Genomic DNA, 16,755 nt, shown 5'->3' on the forward strand with positions numbered 1-16,755 from the left:
AGTGGCACACTATGTAATAGTGTTTGCTCTCACTGTACTTCGCCAAATCTCTTTCATCACGTCATCGCAGAATGTACCACCGCTCGCTATATGACCAGCATATGCAGTCACCCTCTTAAGAAATAATGCGGTCAATCAAAAGTATGTCTCTCTGACAACTGATGTTACTGACAAATTATGCGTCCCCTTCAGTATGGAATTGATGCACTCGGCTAAGTTTGACATATGTGCCCGTATCATAGACCCCCGTCGTATGGCTACGTCCACTATTCGAACGGCATATTTGATACATACGCCGCACAATAGGTGTTAATGGTGCTTAGGTTGTTTAAAATTTGATGGAATCAATTTTAGACGAGCTTGTAACCTGTGGAGAAAAAGCTACCGGTTAGTGCAATGAAATAACCCGGTATGAATATTTGATGTGCAGTGAATACATAGTTCGAACTACAAACTCATGTTAATGACTAGATCTCACTCAGTTGCCAAAGGATATTTTTTATGGTAGTTGGATCCCATACATCGTATGCAGTACCGATGATGAGTACGATCCCAAAGGGCTCCGTGATGATCAATCGCTGAGAGTATTTCGGGTCACCTGTCCAATATGACACAATGTCAAGCTGCGGGCAAACGGCTCAAGAAGAAATCTCAATCATCTGTTGTTTCTTTGGGTGTTATTGCGAACGCTATAGGCAAGATCTTTCGATTACCGTCTTGAGCAACGGCAAGCAACAGACGCTGTTGATACCTTTCATACAGTTAGGTGACGTCAATTTGGACCATAGGCTTACAGTGGTTAAATGCTTCTTTGTATTGCTCAAAGGTCCAAAATAACTGGTGGAATACTCTTTTCCCAGGAACCAACTGATTTCCGCAGCACCTTAGACGTATTTCCCAAGGACCAATTGCTTCTACCCTATAACATCGACCCATAACCGAAGTTAAAATTGAATGCACTGATTGAATGTCAAGCTCGAGTGTCTAAATTTTGGTTATATTGATACCTCGACTGGTACTGACCCTCAAAGTTTAGATCGATGCCAAAGACCGATGAGTGTTTACCCATAAATGTTTCGGGAACATCATAGTAGCCGCTTGTAATAGGCCAGAAAACTCACCACACAACCGTGTAGTAGGACTTTCTACTTTAGCTTCGATACCCGTACTCGTCACGACGGTAGTCGAAGATGGGCCAGATCTAACAACATCGGTGAACTCCATGTATAACTCAATAACAATAGTTCCACTTGTCATGTGCGATGATATAATCATCTCGAGATGTGTCTCGCTAATTACATCAAATAGCTCATACTTATATGAGTCAACAGAAGCAAGAAATTTGCATTACTATCTCATAATTTTCCCCAGGTCGATCTGCTGACTTTCCTCCTAATTTTGGTTCGTAGCTCACACATCTGAATGGTACTATTGAACGCAAATTCCACGGACTTCACTCCTACAAACACAACCTCAACCTCTGTATTACAAATTTGATTGTCGTAGTATATAATGGATTTCACTCGTCGGCTCATTTCAATATCAGTCACAAATTGAATGAACAAACGCAAAAAAAGAGAGTAAAGAGTTGTCCAAAGGACTGAACACAACTCTCACAACACAAGGCTCTTCTGTTTGATATTAACTTGATGTGTGTCTATATTATGAAAATTTTGCCCCATTTATGAGAGAATTATATACGTAGAAAGAGAATACGTGCTTTAGATTTAGTTTATGAATGCACACATTCGTTGCATATTGTATGGAGCAAATAATTTTCATAACGCATTCAGAACTTATATAATTTCATCACGCCTGTGCTCCCGAGAGATTCTGCGTTGCATAACGTGCTCTACAAGCATCTGAAAAGGTACTTTCACTGCTAGAAGAAAGGAAATTTGTTAAAGGAAGCTCACCCAGCAAGGGGAGCTTTCCAGCCTAGACAAGCTTCCTCTAACAAATTCCATATTTCTCATGTAAAAAGCCTATCACTTTGAATAATTCAGACACTTTAAACACATTTAGAATATGTTCATCACTCTTGTAGTGTGCTTTCAAGGTTTTTCTTTGCAAACAGACCCTTTCCTACGGCTATAAAAGGGCTCACACACACCAAGTTTCATCTTCCCTACGACTATAAATCATTTCCCAGCCTTAAAAATTTCGATCGTTAAAAATATTTGGTTTACGTTCGAGGTATTCTTGAGTCATTAGTGATGAGTATCACTCTGATCCACACACATTTCATATATCATGCCAAGATGGAATAATTGCCTCTGAAGCCTATCCTAGGGAAGTCAGTTATGGGGTGGTTTTACTTTCTACTGTCAAGGGTAGAAGTCGACATGGAGGTCTCAATTGATGACCATTATGTTGTAATGGACTGGGGTATAACTGGAAAGCTAGTTGATGATCATTACGTGGCCATGAGCTCAATCTTTTCAGATACCCAAAAATGATGTCCTATAAATACCATACAGAATTTTGATGACATATTCATACAAAAAAACTCTAGGGCTTCCCACTATAATCAGTGTGATTTTTTTCTCTATTTCTAGGCAACTGGTACCTTTAACCATCCTTCTTATTCAAAGGTTGGCACCGTCGTAGACACAAGAGGACTCTTAGGCGGGGAGCATCTATTACGGTGTAGTAAAGGTGATGCTCTTTTCGGGGAGACAACAGTTGTCGTTATTACACAACCCATTAATAACTACGACCATTGCCGCATCGACCCGAGTTTAACCTCTACTGTGTTGGAACATCCTCTTTCCACCTTAGAGCCCCTTGTGTCCACCTCGGTGTCAATCTTCGAACAAGAATGAAAGGTTAAAGATACCGACTGCTTGGAAATAGAGAAAAAGATTATGTTGATTACACCGAAAGTCCCCAAATTTTTTCCATATGATTATGACACCAATCTTATCTATGGTATATATAAGGCATTTTTTATGGGTATCCAGAAAGCTTAAACTCTTGACCGCATAACGATTGTCACCTAGCCCCCCGGTTATACTCGAACTTGTGACCGCAGCACAACCTCCGACTGAGATCTCCACCTAGACTTCGACCCCTGATCGTATCAAGCATTATTACCTTGAAACCTTATTTCCCTACGATAGGTTTCTAAGGCGATGGTCTTATCCCACCATGACATATGAAATATATGTGTGCAGAGGTGCATTATCACATCCCCAACCCCTCAAAATTACCTAAGAACTTCTGTCGTCTCAGTCAAAACCCTAAATACTTTCAAAATACCCTAAAAACCCTAAAATCCTAAAACCTAATAAAAAAAATAAAAAGTCCTAACCCTGGAGAGAGAAAGTGGAAGCGCATCCAACTGGACGAGCTTTTTTGCCATTTATGCAAAAAACATGCCCAACTGAACGCGCTTTCACTTTCTCTCTCCTAAAAACGGCCTATTTCCCTAATTAATTTTAAAACGCACCTAGATAATTCAACAAACATAACCCTTTATATTTACAAATTTTGTCAATTTGATCTGAAAACACATCTTCATCATAAATCAGAGTTATAAAACAAATTCAAAACCTTTAATTAAGTATATTTATAAATAACTGTTATTATACTATATTAAAAAATATATAAATAATATATAATATTTCCTCAATGTATATATATATTCTGTCTTTATTTTTTGAAACAACCATAAAGAAATAGGAACATGGTAATGATGATACTACTTTCATGTAAGGGAAAACATTTGCATGCAAGTGTTTAAGGCTTTTTATCTTGGTTTCCCCTATATCTTTTGATTATACTAAGACATGAAATACGGGTTTAGTGTTATGGTTGTTCACATCTCTCTTGTTTCCTTTGAGGATAAAAAACACAAGAAGTTGGATTGTTTGGTTCAACAGTAAGTTGACTATTTTGTAGGCTTATATGGCACTAGCTATCGTAAGAGAACCAACAGTAAAAAACCAAATTTCCAAATCTTTGTAAGTGGTCAAAAAGCCTGTTAGAGTTAACTCAATAGCTTCCTACCATGTTGGATTGCAACACTCCAAAGCTGAAGCTTTTATTCTTTTCAGTTATACTTACAGACTGATGATCAAATGAAGGAAGCTACTTCAGGAATCAAAATGCAGCAGATGTTAGTCTTATCCATGGGTATGTCAATGCCAACGTCTACAGTCCTCTAACAGAGGCAATCTTGGTATCTTCTCGCATGAATTGATGGCAAAAGACAATCAAAATATACTGTAAAATATTAATATATATATATTTGAGGAATTATTATATTATTTATATATTTTAATACAGTATAATAAAATTTATTTATATATATTTTATGGTTTAGATTTATAACGAAGATGTATTTAAGGATTAAATTAATAAAAGTTTTAGAATTAAAATTAAATTGATATGATATGTAAGAATTGAGGACTAGATGTATTATTATTATTATTATTATTATTATTATTATTATTATTATTAGAAAAAAACAGTAGTGATAAACTCAAAAGTTTTCGTAATTTGGTGTGGTAATGGTTGAATAATTACAATTTACACTTTAAAATTAAAATAACAAAGAGACGTTTTTCTTTATGAAAAATAAATTAAAAATAAATAAAAAGGCGGAAGAAAAGGGAAGAAGGAAAGAAAGGGAGCGTAAAAAGAAGCAGAAATTTCAGTACCAACAGACGTTGCACAATCCCACATCCGTGCCCTTTGACTCTCTCGTTGTTCCGTCGTGAGCATCGGCCGATCCTCTCTGACCGCTGCCGGATTTTTCGACGCCGTTCGAATCTCTCTCTTTCTCTCTTCTTCACCTCCTTGACTGCCTAATTGTTGAATCTGTAAGTTCCTTTTTAATTAATTGATTATATTGTTATTGTCGCTTTATTTTTTGTTGTTTTATGGATGATATTTTTCGGCACTTGAAAAGCTTGATATCAGTTCACCGTGTGGAATATGAAACGCAGCCGGTTTTGAACCCTAATTGGAGCCCTTTTTTTTCTTTTGTTTTTCAGATTTCGTTGAACTTTTGAGCTTTTTTTTTTTGACACAGCTAGTAAATGTTCGAACCGATGATTCTTTGCTTCTTTTAATCTTTTTAATTATCAAAGTCGAACAAATTTATGCTCACGAGTAGTTGAACACTTTAATAATGTAAATATTCGCGTCTTAAATGTCTCAATTTACATTATTTCTATTCTAAATTTGGAGTTAGTCAGGTACATGGATGATTAATTGAGGAAGGTGGTCTCAACCAGCTGATTTTTTCGCTATTATTGTTTTTCCTCAGCTGAACTGTGTTATTTGCTAGTAATTATTTTTCAATTTACTCTTCAATTTATTTATTGTTGTTGATATCTAAAAGCATAAGACTCTCGAGCCCCTAGTAATTAACTGCATATTTCATTTTTAATACTAATATTTCCGGTGCGTGCGCATGTGTATTTATTTTAAATTTTAGCTTTGGTCTTGTTCTAATGAGGGAAATAAAATAAACTTGTGAAAATAATTCTTTAAGGAAAATGAAACATGTGGTTAGCTTGAAGTAGTTGTATTTTGAGTTTGTTTAGTTGGTTGCAGTTGTTTTATCTGTTCAAATTATGAATTCCAAAGTTTGTGCTATTGTTTTATCCTTAAAAGTATATATTTTACAGGAAATACTTGCTGTTTACCCCCTATGCAGTACTTCACCTTGCATTTTGCGTTGCTTGAATCAGTGGTGTGAATTTGCAATACTGTTCTTTTTTGAGGTATATGAGTGATCATGGGATCAGCTTGTTGTGTAGCTGCAAGGGAAAGGACCCTTCCAAAGAGAACTGGAGTTGAGACTTTGCATAGAAATACGACATGTTCGCCATCATGGAGCTTCCGATGGGATAGTCAAAGGTGCGTAGCTGATGAAATTGAAGAGCCTTCTTATCAGGTGTCTAATAGAGCTAGCAGAAATGTTAGCATGGAGAGAAAAGGGACATTAGGTTGTGGTAGGCGTAATATTTCTGATCAAAGAAATGCACTTGAGATTGAGAACTATGAAATACCTACTTGTCAAAAATTCCCTATCCGTGAAGATATGGGTAGGAATATGATGACCCCCTCTTCAGGTAAATTTATTTGTTAATAAGTAGGTAGCTTATCGAGATACCTTTTTCCTATAAGCATCTTTACTGTACATAAGATTTCCGGAAATTTGCTTAGAACTTTTGTTCTATGTTCGTTGTCTTGAAATTATGTCGTTTGTATAATTTTGTCTATTAACTTGATGTGAAAGGCTCTAATGGTCTTCAATTCCCAGCTACCGCACCTTTAGTATGCAGGATGCATGGTATTTACTAGTTGACTTCATTATCATAACTCATAAGAATGAACATAAAATATTATGTTTATTTATTTACTAGTTATATGCATTCTGCTATCGCCTACCACTCTATGTTCTCTCATTGCAGTTTTCAGTAACATGGCTTGGTGTCAGTTCCCCCCTTTCTATTATCTTTTCGTATTTTGTTTGAAATTGTTTTATGTTGTTGCTGCAGACATATCAAGGGCAAGTAATTATTCCATTGAGGTAAATTTAGATAGTTGAATAAGTTTTTTATGCTTGTGTGTGTTGTCTTTTTATCTTTTGGATGCTCTAGCCTATTCTACCCCTTTTTATGGTCTTTAACATGCCCTTCTGGTTATCCTGTAGGTGAAGAATTTGGCAGAATCGCCGGATATTGTGGATTCATCTGCACCAAAGCTTTCATTTTGTATACCTTCACCACCCTCACCACCAATTACAAAAACTTTGTCTGGCCATATTCCTTCCAACTCAACCCCATCTAGATGGGCTCGCCATTCACCTGGGCACCGGCTACTGAGGCAGGTCTCTGATAGTCGAATTCTGGGACTGAAATCACCAAATAATTATTCAATGTCTGAAGGAAGGTCATCTTTTGTGCTCTCCACATGTAGCAATGACTTGACAGCTGGATCTCATGGTGGCTCTTCTGATGGCTGGTCTATGCGCACTTTTTCAGAGCTTGTGGCCTCTTCTCAAAGAGAAAGGTGGTCTTTTGATAGTGAACACTCTGGTTCTGGTGATGGCAAGATAAGTGGATGTAGCAGCGGGGTCTCGTATTCTCCATCCATAGGTATGCGAACTTGTGGGGCTTGCTCAAAGCTTTTGGCTGAGAGATCTTCGTGGAGCTGCAATGAAATTTCAGTGGTAGCCGTACTTGTATGTGGACATGTTTATCATACTGAATGCTTGGAAACTATGACGCCAGAGGCTGACAGATATGACCCAGCCTGCCCAATATGTATGGTTGGAGAAAAGCAGGTCTCAAAGATATCCAGAAAAGCTTTGAAAGCTGAAATGGAGTTGATGGCCAAACATCTTAAGTTATTCAAGAATAGAGTTAAAGATAGTTTTGCGGATGGTGATTGTAATGATTTTAACCATCAACAAAATGCCAAGCGAGAAGGAAAAGCTCCAAAATTAGAACCCAGTTCAAGCCGGAGAAGCTCCTTGGCAAAGCCTTTCTTGAAGCGCCACTTCTCAATTGGAGCTAAGTGGGGCAGATCCGTATCAGAAAATGATTCTGCCAGAAAGAAAGGGTTTTGGGCAAGACATAGGAAAGATTGAGTTCCTTCCTCTACTGCCCTGAGGTGAGAGGCCTGCCCGTTCCATCACAAAAGCTTATCACTGTAGCATATATTGTCCTTTCCCTTAATCCAAGGGTTGTGGACCATTCTCCACGAGTCAGGCTTCCAAGTCTCAACTTTCAAATGCAATCAAATCTCAGCTTCTTGAGTTAGAGATTCGCCATCCTGTTTTTAAGGTAATACTGTCAACAAGATAGCCATAGAAAATTTCCTACACTGATGACTGACCCATCTTATAACTTGTGCTCCTTTGGTGTTTTCCGTTATTTTGGTTGCCGATAAGCTAGTGGTAGGTAGGGCATGAGTCTTGAGGGCTACCAACTTTGAATTAGAGCAGAGTAGAAATGTGTAGTTTGGAATTCTATAGGTAATATGATCGTCTAATGGTAGGGGGATTTTCAAAGTCCAAGGCGATGAACTTATTTCTTTATTTCTGGACATAATATGAAGTGAAATTTCTGTTTTATTAGGTTTCATTGAAAGATGCAACTGAATGTTATATATAATATCCTCTGGATGACTGCTCTGAAAGGGAACCTACAGTTTCAGCCATTGACCGAAGCACTGAATTGATTGGGAAAATGACGAGCAAGTATTCTACTGTCCTTTGCCGCTCAATTCTATTGATAATATATTAATGAACATATGCTAACGTTGGGTATTGCAAATTTTCTTTTAACTTGGAGATTCTCTTCTTTGTCTCCCTTTCAGTTTTATAACAATTGAATCATAATAACTATTTTTGTCCATTCAAAAGACTATTACAGAAGTTATTTATGATAATAATTATAAAATAAATCAATTACATAATTTGTTTAACTTTTATCTTATTTTATTTTTGTTAAAGTATAATTTGCTTGAATGGGGACTGGCAGGACCGGGAATTGGTTGGGGCATTGAACAGATCTATTGGAGAATTGGTAAAGATGGATTGAATTGGGTGGTTGAATCAGGTTTTAATTTTTTTTTAAATATTTTATGAATTTTCTAATGATTTATTGATCGAACTGATAGTTTAACCAATTCAATTATAAAGTGCAAAATGCAAAAAACTAGGATCTATCGAACGACTGAAAAGGATAATCAAAACTTAAAATATAGTCAAAATTTGAAAATGATTAAACCTGAATTAATTTTAATTTTTTTTTTAAATCAAATTGAACTGATCTAAAACCAATCTAATCTGCACATTGAAGACTATTAACCGACCTCTAATCTGCAAAGACCATGAAATGAAAGAAAGTAAACAGAAAAGTAATGTTGAACTAAACGTGCATATTGGGTTTAACAATCGTTGATTGAATTGAATCTCAAGTTAATTAGCATTATTACTATTACAACAAATTTAGAACACATATTTTAAAGATTAAAAAGAATTATATATAAAAAATAAGCATTATATAAAAAAATTATACCGAAAATCTATCCAGATCTATTTGATTTTGGAAAAGAAAATATATGAAAATTTCACTGGATAAAATAAATAGAATTCATGTATTTTCGAACTAATTAGACTCGGTTTTAACTAGATAAACAAATCTTATAAAACATAATCAAGCTTGAATTTGGCCCTCCCTAGGCTCCATAGATACAACAAGTGCCTGGAGCATATCAAGCTGTAATTATGGCAACATTGTTGTGCAACCCTTTGTCGTGAAAGCTGTAATATTTAAAGATACATCATCCCGAATTTCTTAAATAAAGGCCAACATTTAACTTGAGCAAATTAGAAGACATCTAAAATATAATGCACTGCCCCGTACTCCATGGCTTCCAAAAACGGAAAAGAAGTAAGCTCTCTACTCTTTCCCAAAATCAGTACTGTAGTGTGCACTAGATTCCAGTTTCTTGGCTTCGTTCAATTTTCTTACTGCCTGAAATTTTTCACCACATATAGTGTGTGAGGTAAGCATATATTATCATCAGTTCTCCAGCTTTGTTTTCTCAATAGTTATGCCAAAATATAGTAAAAAATAGGAAGTTATAATGCACATAAGACAAACAAAAGGCGGCGGTATTTCAAGTTCTAAGCTTCTACCTTCATGAAATCTTCATGGATTACATAATCACGTTCTGCACGAATCGCTGACATTCCAGCCTCCGTGCAAACATTTCGTAGATCAGCACCGTTAAAACCCTAAACCAATGGTTGATTAAAAATATATTAGTAATGAGGATTACAGGCATGAAAAACAAACAAGCCAACTTTGACTAACCTCAGCAAGTTTAACAACAGCCTCATAGTCAATTTCACCATGCTTAGCAATGCCAGCAGCATGGATCTTGAGGATTTCCATTCTCGATTGTTCATTCGGCAATGGAATTTCTATTTTTCTATCTAGCCGCCCAGGACGAAGAAGTGCAGGGTCAAGTACATCAGGTCGGTTTGTAGCCATGATCATTTTAACCTAAGCACCAGCAAAACAATTTTAAGTTGATAATATTTTCTCAAGAGTGACCTCTGTACAGAGTCAATGAATGACAAACTGAGAGAAATTTGAGTTCCAGACCATGGTAATCAGTTCAAAGTGTTAGAATATTTGCTTCAAATCACAATCTCGAACTATGCTCATAATAAAACAACGTACCTTTCCAAGCTGATCAAATCCATCAAGCTGATTAAGTAACTCCATCAGCGTTCTCTGTATTTCACGGTCAGCGCTTGTTCCTTCACTAAAACGGCGTCCACCGATGGCATCAATCTCATCCATAAAGATGATGCAAGGCTGAATAAAAAGAAACAAACATAAGCATGATATTAACAGAAACAAAAAAGAAGCAATAAAAAAAATTCAAAACTCCCAAGGCTCTCACTTGGTGATCACGAGCATATCCAAACATTTCTCTTATCAGCCTCGCACTTTCTCCAATGTATTTGTCAATTATTGCACTTGAAACGACCTAAATTCAGATGATAAGGTAATGCATTCATTCAAGGACAAGATAACATGTCACATATAAAACCACAAAGTCAAGTTACATGGTATAAAAAAAATACTGGCCTTTAAAAAGTTAGCATCAATATTGCTTGCTATTGCTCTGGCTAACAATGTCTTGCCAGTACCAGGAGGTCCATAAAGGAGGACACCCTGCAATTAAGATGAGAAATTTCAAATGATTCCCAAACAAACATCACGTGATGACAGTGTGCATCACCCATCAATATATACAAAAGTACACTCTTTGAATCTCCAGAATTGAGAGACAAGGGAGATGGGAAGCAAGAATCACCTTGGGAGGTTTAATCCCAACTCTAAGGAAAAGCTCGGGGTTCATTAGAGGGAGCTCAATTGATTCCCTAAGTTCTCGAATTTGATCAGATAAACCACCAACAGCGGAATAGCTAACATTACCGGGATCTTCATGTAGCATGTTGTAAACAACTGGATCAACCTGTGATCCAAAGATGTAAAACAATATCAGACATTTGAAAAGAGAACTTACTTTGATATCATAAAAACAGCTGAACTAAAGAGGAAGCTAATATAACTTACTTCACGTGGAAGAGCCCGCATGATTGTAAGTGTTGTCATGTCAAGGACCACTCTAGTTCCAGAAGTCAGTTTCTCCTTGTCAACTTTGCTGCGGCAACCAACCACATAGCGAGGGCCACTGCTTGCTTTAACAATCACTGAAAGATCATATAAACATCCAACGTATAGAAATTTATCAATTCTAAAGAAAAAAGAATCAACAAACACTAAGAAATTCAAATGCAACTACTAAGATGCCAAACAATGAAATTTTAATAAAAAGAACACATCAAATTAAGTTTGTAAGTTTGATATCCAAATGTTAAAGATGCTTAGCCGCTTGGACAAACGTCTACACTAAAAGAATAAGGCAACTGTGGAAAAGGAATAATTACGGCGTTCATTGTCAAGAGGCCTGAGAACTTCTCCAATGATCTGTCCAACACTCTGAAGAGACTTCAAATCGTCTTCTGTTTTGTTAAACTCCTTCTTAGCAGCTCTCAGATTCTCCCTACCTAAACATCCAACAGAATAGCTATGTGTCAAAAACCATTCCATGTATGATATATGTTAGTCGGAAAACAAAAATCCGGACTTCAAACAACTAATTCACTATGCAATAGCCAAATCTACAAGCATTTTTTTTCCTTTCGTTTCTTGGTCTTTTATTTTCTAAGAAAGCAAGAATCTAATTTTACCATTAAATAAAATCATCAGTCCAAGTCGAAGGCATTGAACAGCATAATTTTAGTTGAAAACAAAATAATTATGTACCGCTGCAATCAAAGCTTACAGCTTTTCTCACCAATTTTTACCTACTTAAGCTATCTCTAAAAAGAACAGGGAAAAGGGGAACTCTCAAAAAAAGCATATTTTCAATGCAGAAAAATGAAAAAGCAGATGGAATTGAAGAATAACGAAAATGGGAAAGCAAAAACCTAAATCACAAATCGGGGGAAACAACGAAAAAATAATAATTCGGATGTAAAATGAAAGGAAGATCGAGCGAAAGAGAAAAATGGGGGGGGCATATTAGTGTTAGATTATGAGATGAGATGGGAGGAGACCTGCCCGAACCCTGGACTCGTACTCCTTGTGTTGAAGGAGTTTCTTTCGGTACTCCGCAATCGCATTATGGCGCCGTACAGCGTCTTCTCCGTCGCTCATGGTAACAAATCCCAGATCAGAGATCGAAATCGTTTGATTTTGGAAGAAAGCCTTTTTTTTTTTTGGCTTCTCTGAGGTTTCTTGAGTGAGGGGTTGTTTCTATTTTAAAGCCGCCTTCTGCTACAAACAAATTCCTTTTTACATGACGCTCTTTAAAATAGTTTACGTTTTTTCCCCCACAAATAGTTTACTCATTTAATCGGGTTTTTTAATTAAAACTAGATTCATGTGTATATCTTATTTACACATTTAATTTTTAATTGTTTTAAAATAATATATTTTAAATTATTACAATTAATTTTTAATTCAATCCTTAAATATAATTAAAATATATTAAATTATTTAACAATTTAAATATGATAAAATTTTTAATAATATTAAAAAAATCAAATCATAATTAAAACATTTGTACCATATAATTTTTACCTCATGTAATCATTATCTAAAATAATAACTAATAAATGTAATTAAAATATATTAATTGTTTTGCTAATTCAAATATAATATTAATAACAAGTACCTATTATACAATAAAATAATTGATATATTATAAAATAATTTTTTAAAACTTTTTTTGTCAACTTTTACTTCAATTATAAGTATTTTAACTCAACTTTTTAAGTAATAATTTTTGTTAACTCAATTTATCAAACCGAAAATGTCAAAAGGGGGATTGACTTTTAAACAAATTTGTGGATGCTAGAGAGAAAGAATAGAAAATGAACACAAGAATTTAGAGTGATTCGACTCAAATTGCCTACTCTACTACCTTAACTTTCCACAACTAATTATTTTTCCAAATTCACTAATTTCTTCAACCTTTAAGAACAAGGTTTACGCTCTCTTAAGATTTCTACCCAAATCTTAAAATACATCTCCTTTCAAAGAGATACAAAGAAACAAACAAAGAAATAATCTTATAAGATTGATGTGTTTGCAAATTAAGCTCAATTACAATGAAAAACACTTGAGTAAAAGAATACAAATAAGGCTCACAAGTGTTTGAAAAAAAAATGAAAATATATGGCACAAAGGTTGTTTTGATATATTCTTTTTTGTTGTTGTAGGATCTTTAGATGTTGATATATATATATATATCCTCTAATTTATTTCCAACCGTTGTGATTGTTGAGAAAATAAATAGAGTCATTAGGGATTAAAATATCAGATCATTAAATTCACCTCCAACAAAAAGTATCAATACCAGAGGCATTTAATGCATGATTGAATCATGAAGACAAGTCCAACGGACTGTCATAATTTGCGTATGGCCATGGCCATGGGACTTGCATACATACATGAGTCTTTAACCTTAGACTCTAAAGAGTCTCGTACTTAAGAAAAACCCTCGTAGGGTCATCACATACTTGTGCGTGTAAATCTTCGTATAGTCCAACTGAACTTTCGCAAAGCTAAATAACATGTGGCACAAAGTACACAACATGATATCTCCTTATTCATTCATCAATCATTACATCCCTACATACAATGCATATCAATTATTTTCATCAAAATAACACATATCAAGAATTCAAAAATATATCTAAATCACTAGTAATTTACCCAGAAACTACTTATCAATACAACAACTTATGCTTACAACAGGGGTATGCATTTGCACACCAACTTAGCATGCATCAACATTACTGCAAAAATTTCATCAAAACTAGACATGCAATGTAACTAGCAAAAAATTTAGAAATCACCATACACCAAAATTTGAGCTCACAACAACATGTACCTTTTCTCATAATATACATGTAACACCCCCTAACTCCAAACCGTCGCCGGAACAAGATTACGAGGCATTACATGACATATCAAACAATTTACAAATAATTATATCAATTTTACTAATTGACTTCATTCATTTTTTTTTATAAAAATTTCGGCAGCATTTCTGCTTATTTTTACATACAACCCCCTACAAAATTTCAAACATAACCAACCCAATTCCAGTATTTCAACCAAGGCATTTATATACTTAAATCTTACTTGACATATTGACATAACAACTTATTTAATAAAAATCTTATTATCATTTCTAATTAACACATAAAACTAATCAAGTCATTTCAATTTGATACCAATGCCGTAAAGGACTTCTACCAATTTGCTAATATAATCATCAAAATACATAATATCTTACTTTACAACAAAACTACATAACATACCAAAATAACTATTATAATTCTTATGTACATGCCACTTTCTCTTAAAGGAAGAAAACATCACCAAAATCTTTATGTCGGAGTCGGGATTGTCCTGGATGCTGAACCGAGACTTTGATCCCTTTTTAACCTGAGCACGGAAACAACCGTACGCTGAGTATTGTATACTCAGTGGTATTACCATAATTCAAATTATAATAACAACAAAGAATTATAATTACCAAGCATGTAACTATCTGATTTCTTAAATATCAATTAATTTATAAACTTTCATTAACTAACAATAACAATACAATTTTTAGCTATTCTTCAATTTCAATCATATATTACATGTAATAATTTCAATCACTACATAAACATTAAATTCATGCCTTTCATTTTCAATCTCAAATTTCAATCCACAATTTTAAATTTTCTTCTTTCAATTATTCACCCTATTAACAATGTAACAGCCCGATTTTGGGCCTAGTCGGAATAGTGGTTTCGGGACCACAAATTCGACAAGAAAAAATTTATTTTTATTATATTTTTATGGTCTACGATTTCACGGAATGATTTTGTGAAAATTTCGTTCGAAAATTTCGACGTTTGGGCACTCAATTTAGTCAAAAGGACTAAATTGTAAAAAGTGTAAAAGTTGAGTTCTATATGTTAGAGGTGTTCAATTGTTATGAAACTTTAAATTGGAGGTCCCTATATGGTAATTAGACCATTATTTAAGTTGGTAGACAAAAATGGGCATGAGATAAGTGAAATAGGAAATTTTTAAGTTAGGGGCAATTTGGTAATCTAATAATTAAAATGAATTAAAAGGGAAAAAGATGACAAATTGTGTTCATCTTCTTCATTTGGACGAAATCAGCAAGGGGGAAGCCATTTTTAGGGTTTTCAAGCTTCCAAGCTCCATAGTAAGTGATTCTAAGCCCCGTTTTTAATGTTATTTACGTTTTTAGAGTCCCGGTAACTTGATTTTGCTTATTCTAGCAATAATTTAACCTAGGTTTATATTTGGAAAAATACCCATAGGTGAAATGTGTTTATTTTGATGTTTTATGATAGAATATAAAGCTAGAAATTATGTTAAACAACTTTTGCTAAGCGATTTTAAGTGAAAACGAGTAAAACGACATAATCGGTAAAAATACCTAATGTTCATAAATAAGTGTTAGAGTGGGAATTTGACATTGTCATAGAAGGGAAAAATGTTCAGCATGTAATAAAACATAAGAATAAGAGATGAAGTTTAATTTCCGAGCTTTGGGGCAAAAGTGTAAATATGTAAAAGTTTAGGGGCAAAATTATAATTTTGCCAAAGTTTGAGTGAAGAATTGTTTTGATGAATGTGCATGTTAAATAAGTCAAATGTGTTATTATAGTTCAAGAAAGAAGTGGAATCGACCTTGATTGGATAAAAGAAAAGATTAAAGACTAAATTGCTAAATTTCTATATTGTTGCACCAAAATAAGTTGTATGTAATTAATAAATTATTATAATTATTTTTGTTATATTTCGTGACAATATATGCGAAAGGGTTGGATATGAAATAGTTATATTAAAGTTAGAAATTTGAAATTGATAGTTGATTTGTTTAAAATCAGCTTGGTTTATGAATATACCAACTGCAAGTAATGGTTGAAGTGATTTAAATCGAATTATTAATTTGGTTATGGAGTGGAGTGGAAAGTTGATATTATGATGTGATATGGAGAAATTGTAAATTATTGGAAAGTAAGAGTCTTTGTGGAACTGTCGAAATGGTAAAGATTTGAATAAGGTATCGATGAACACGTGTGTAGTACTGTGTGAAGGCTACTATGTGTATCGATAAATAATTGTCACATGTCTAGTACTAAGTGAAGGCTACAATGTGTACCGAGAAGCTTTGGTCACGTGTGTAGTACTGTGTGAAGGCTACTACGTGAATCGATAAATGATGGTCACATGTGTAGTACTAAGTGAAGGCTACTATGTGTATCGAAAAGATTTGGTCACGTGTGTAGTACTATGTGAAGGCTAGTACGTGAACCGTAAAAACTTGATCACATGTGTAGTACTATGTGAAGGCTACTACGTGAACCGTAAAACTTGATCACGTGTGTAGTACTATGTGGAGGCTACTACGTGTATTGAATGATAAAAGTAACATGGGTAGTACTGTGTGAAAAACCCCAAATATTTGTTGTTATACCGACATGTTCAGTGAGATATGAGTATGTGATTAGAACGTGATAAGTTGCGAAAGAGTGACTGAAGTGATGAAGTCTTGTATTGTGTTATAAAATAAATGGTTATAGTGCTATGTGAATGAGGGATG

General features: G+C 34.6%; 2 protein-coding genes across 4 annotated transcripts; one reads left to right on the forward strand and one right to left on the reverse strand.

Annotated features, from left to right (window-relative positions):
• The first annotated feature begins 4,579 nt into the window (after positions 1-4,579).
• LOC107910203 (uncharacterized) lies at positions 4,580-8,378 on the forward strand. Of its 3 annotated transcripts, XR_001687538.2 has the most exons (5): positions 4,580-4,826; positions 5,640-6,086; positions 6,516-6,547; positions 6,671-7,805; positions 8,100-8,378. XR_001687538.2 is itself a non-coding variant. In XM_016837983.2 (4 exons), exons 2-4 carry the CDS (start codon positions 5,750-5,752, stop codon positions 7,607-7,609), a joined length of 1,308 nt encoding a protein of 435 aa, XP_016693472.1. In that variant the 5' UTR covers positions 4,580-4,826; positions 5,640-5,749; the 3' UTR covers positions 7,610-8,093. The 3 variants fall into 3 exon arrangements, 2 of the variants coding, with proteins under 2 accessions (XP_016693472.1, XP_016693473.1); XM_016837983.2 differs by lacking the exon at positions 8,100-8,378 and having other exon boundaries at positions 6,671-8,093; XM_016837984.2 differs by lacking the exon at positions 8,100-8,378 and having other exon boundaries at positions 5,669-6,086; positions 6,671-8,093.
• A 726-nt stretch (positions 8,379-9,104) lies between these two features.
• Positions 9,105-12,464, reverse strand: LOC107910205 (26S proteasome regulatory subunit S10B homolog B). Its single transcript, XM_016837985.2, has 10 exons — positions 12,170-12,464; positions 11,498-11,617; positions 11,124-11,260; positions 10,861-11,022; positions 10,632-10,718; positions 10,444-10,530; positions 10,218-10,355; positions 9,846-10,037; positions 9,668-9,766; positions 9,105-9,503 (listed from the first exon to the last, which is right to left on the reverse strand). The coding sequence occupies exons 1-10, from the start codon at positions 12,267-12,269 to the stop codon at positions 9,429-9,431; spliced, it is 1,197 nt and encodes a 398-aa protein (XP_016693474.1). The 5' UTR covers positions 12,270-12,464; the 3' UTR covers positions 9,105-9,428.
• Between the last annotated feature and the right edge of the window lie 4,291 nt (positions 12,465-16,755).

The sequence above is a fragment of the Gossypium hirsutum genome, chromosome D02 (genome assembly GCF_007990345.1).
Source record: "Gossypium hirsutum isolate 1008001.06 chromosome D02, Gossypium_hirsutum_v2.1, whole genome shotgun sequence".
NCBI classification, from domain to species: domain Eukaryota; kingdom Viridiplantae; phylum Streptophyta; class Magnoliopsida; order Malvales; family Malvaceae; genus Gossypium; species Gossypium hirsutum.

What these genes read in the sequence shown, in the direction of transcription:
- LOC107910203 (XM_016837983.2), top strand. Translation starts at nt 5,750, where the DNA reads ATGGGATCAGCTTGTTGTGTAGCTGCAAGGGAAAGGACCCTTCCAAAG. An exon ending in TATGATGACCCCCTCTTCAG is followed by an intron (nt 6,087 to 6,515) that starts GTAAATTTATTT and finishes TTGTTGCTGCAG; the next exon opens with ACATATCAAGGGCAAGTAAT. An exon ending in CAAGTAATTATTCCATTGAG is followed by an intron (nt 6,548 to 6,670) that starts GTAAATTTAGAT and finishes GTTATCCTGTAG; the next exon opens with GTGAAGAATTTGGCAGAATC.
- LOC107910205 (XM_016837985.2), bottom strand. Translation starts at nt 12,269, where the DNA reads ATGAGCGACGGAGAAGACGCTGTACGGCGCCATAATGCGATTGCGGAG. An exon ending in TTGATGCTAACTTTTTAAAG is followed by an intron (nt 10,531 to 10,631) that starts GCCAGTATTTTT and finishes ATCTGAATTTAG; the next exon opens with GTCGTTTCAAGTGCAATAAT. An exon ending in GATTTGATCAGCTTGGAAAG is followed by an intron (nt 10,038 to 10,217) that starts GTACGTTGTTTT and finishes GCTGGTGCTTAG; the next exon opens with GTTAAAATGATCATGGCTAC.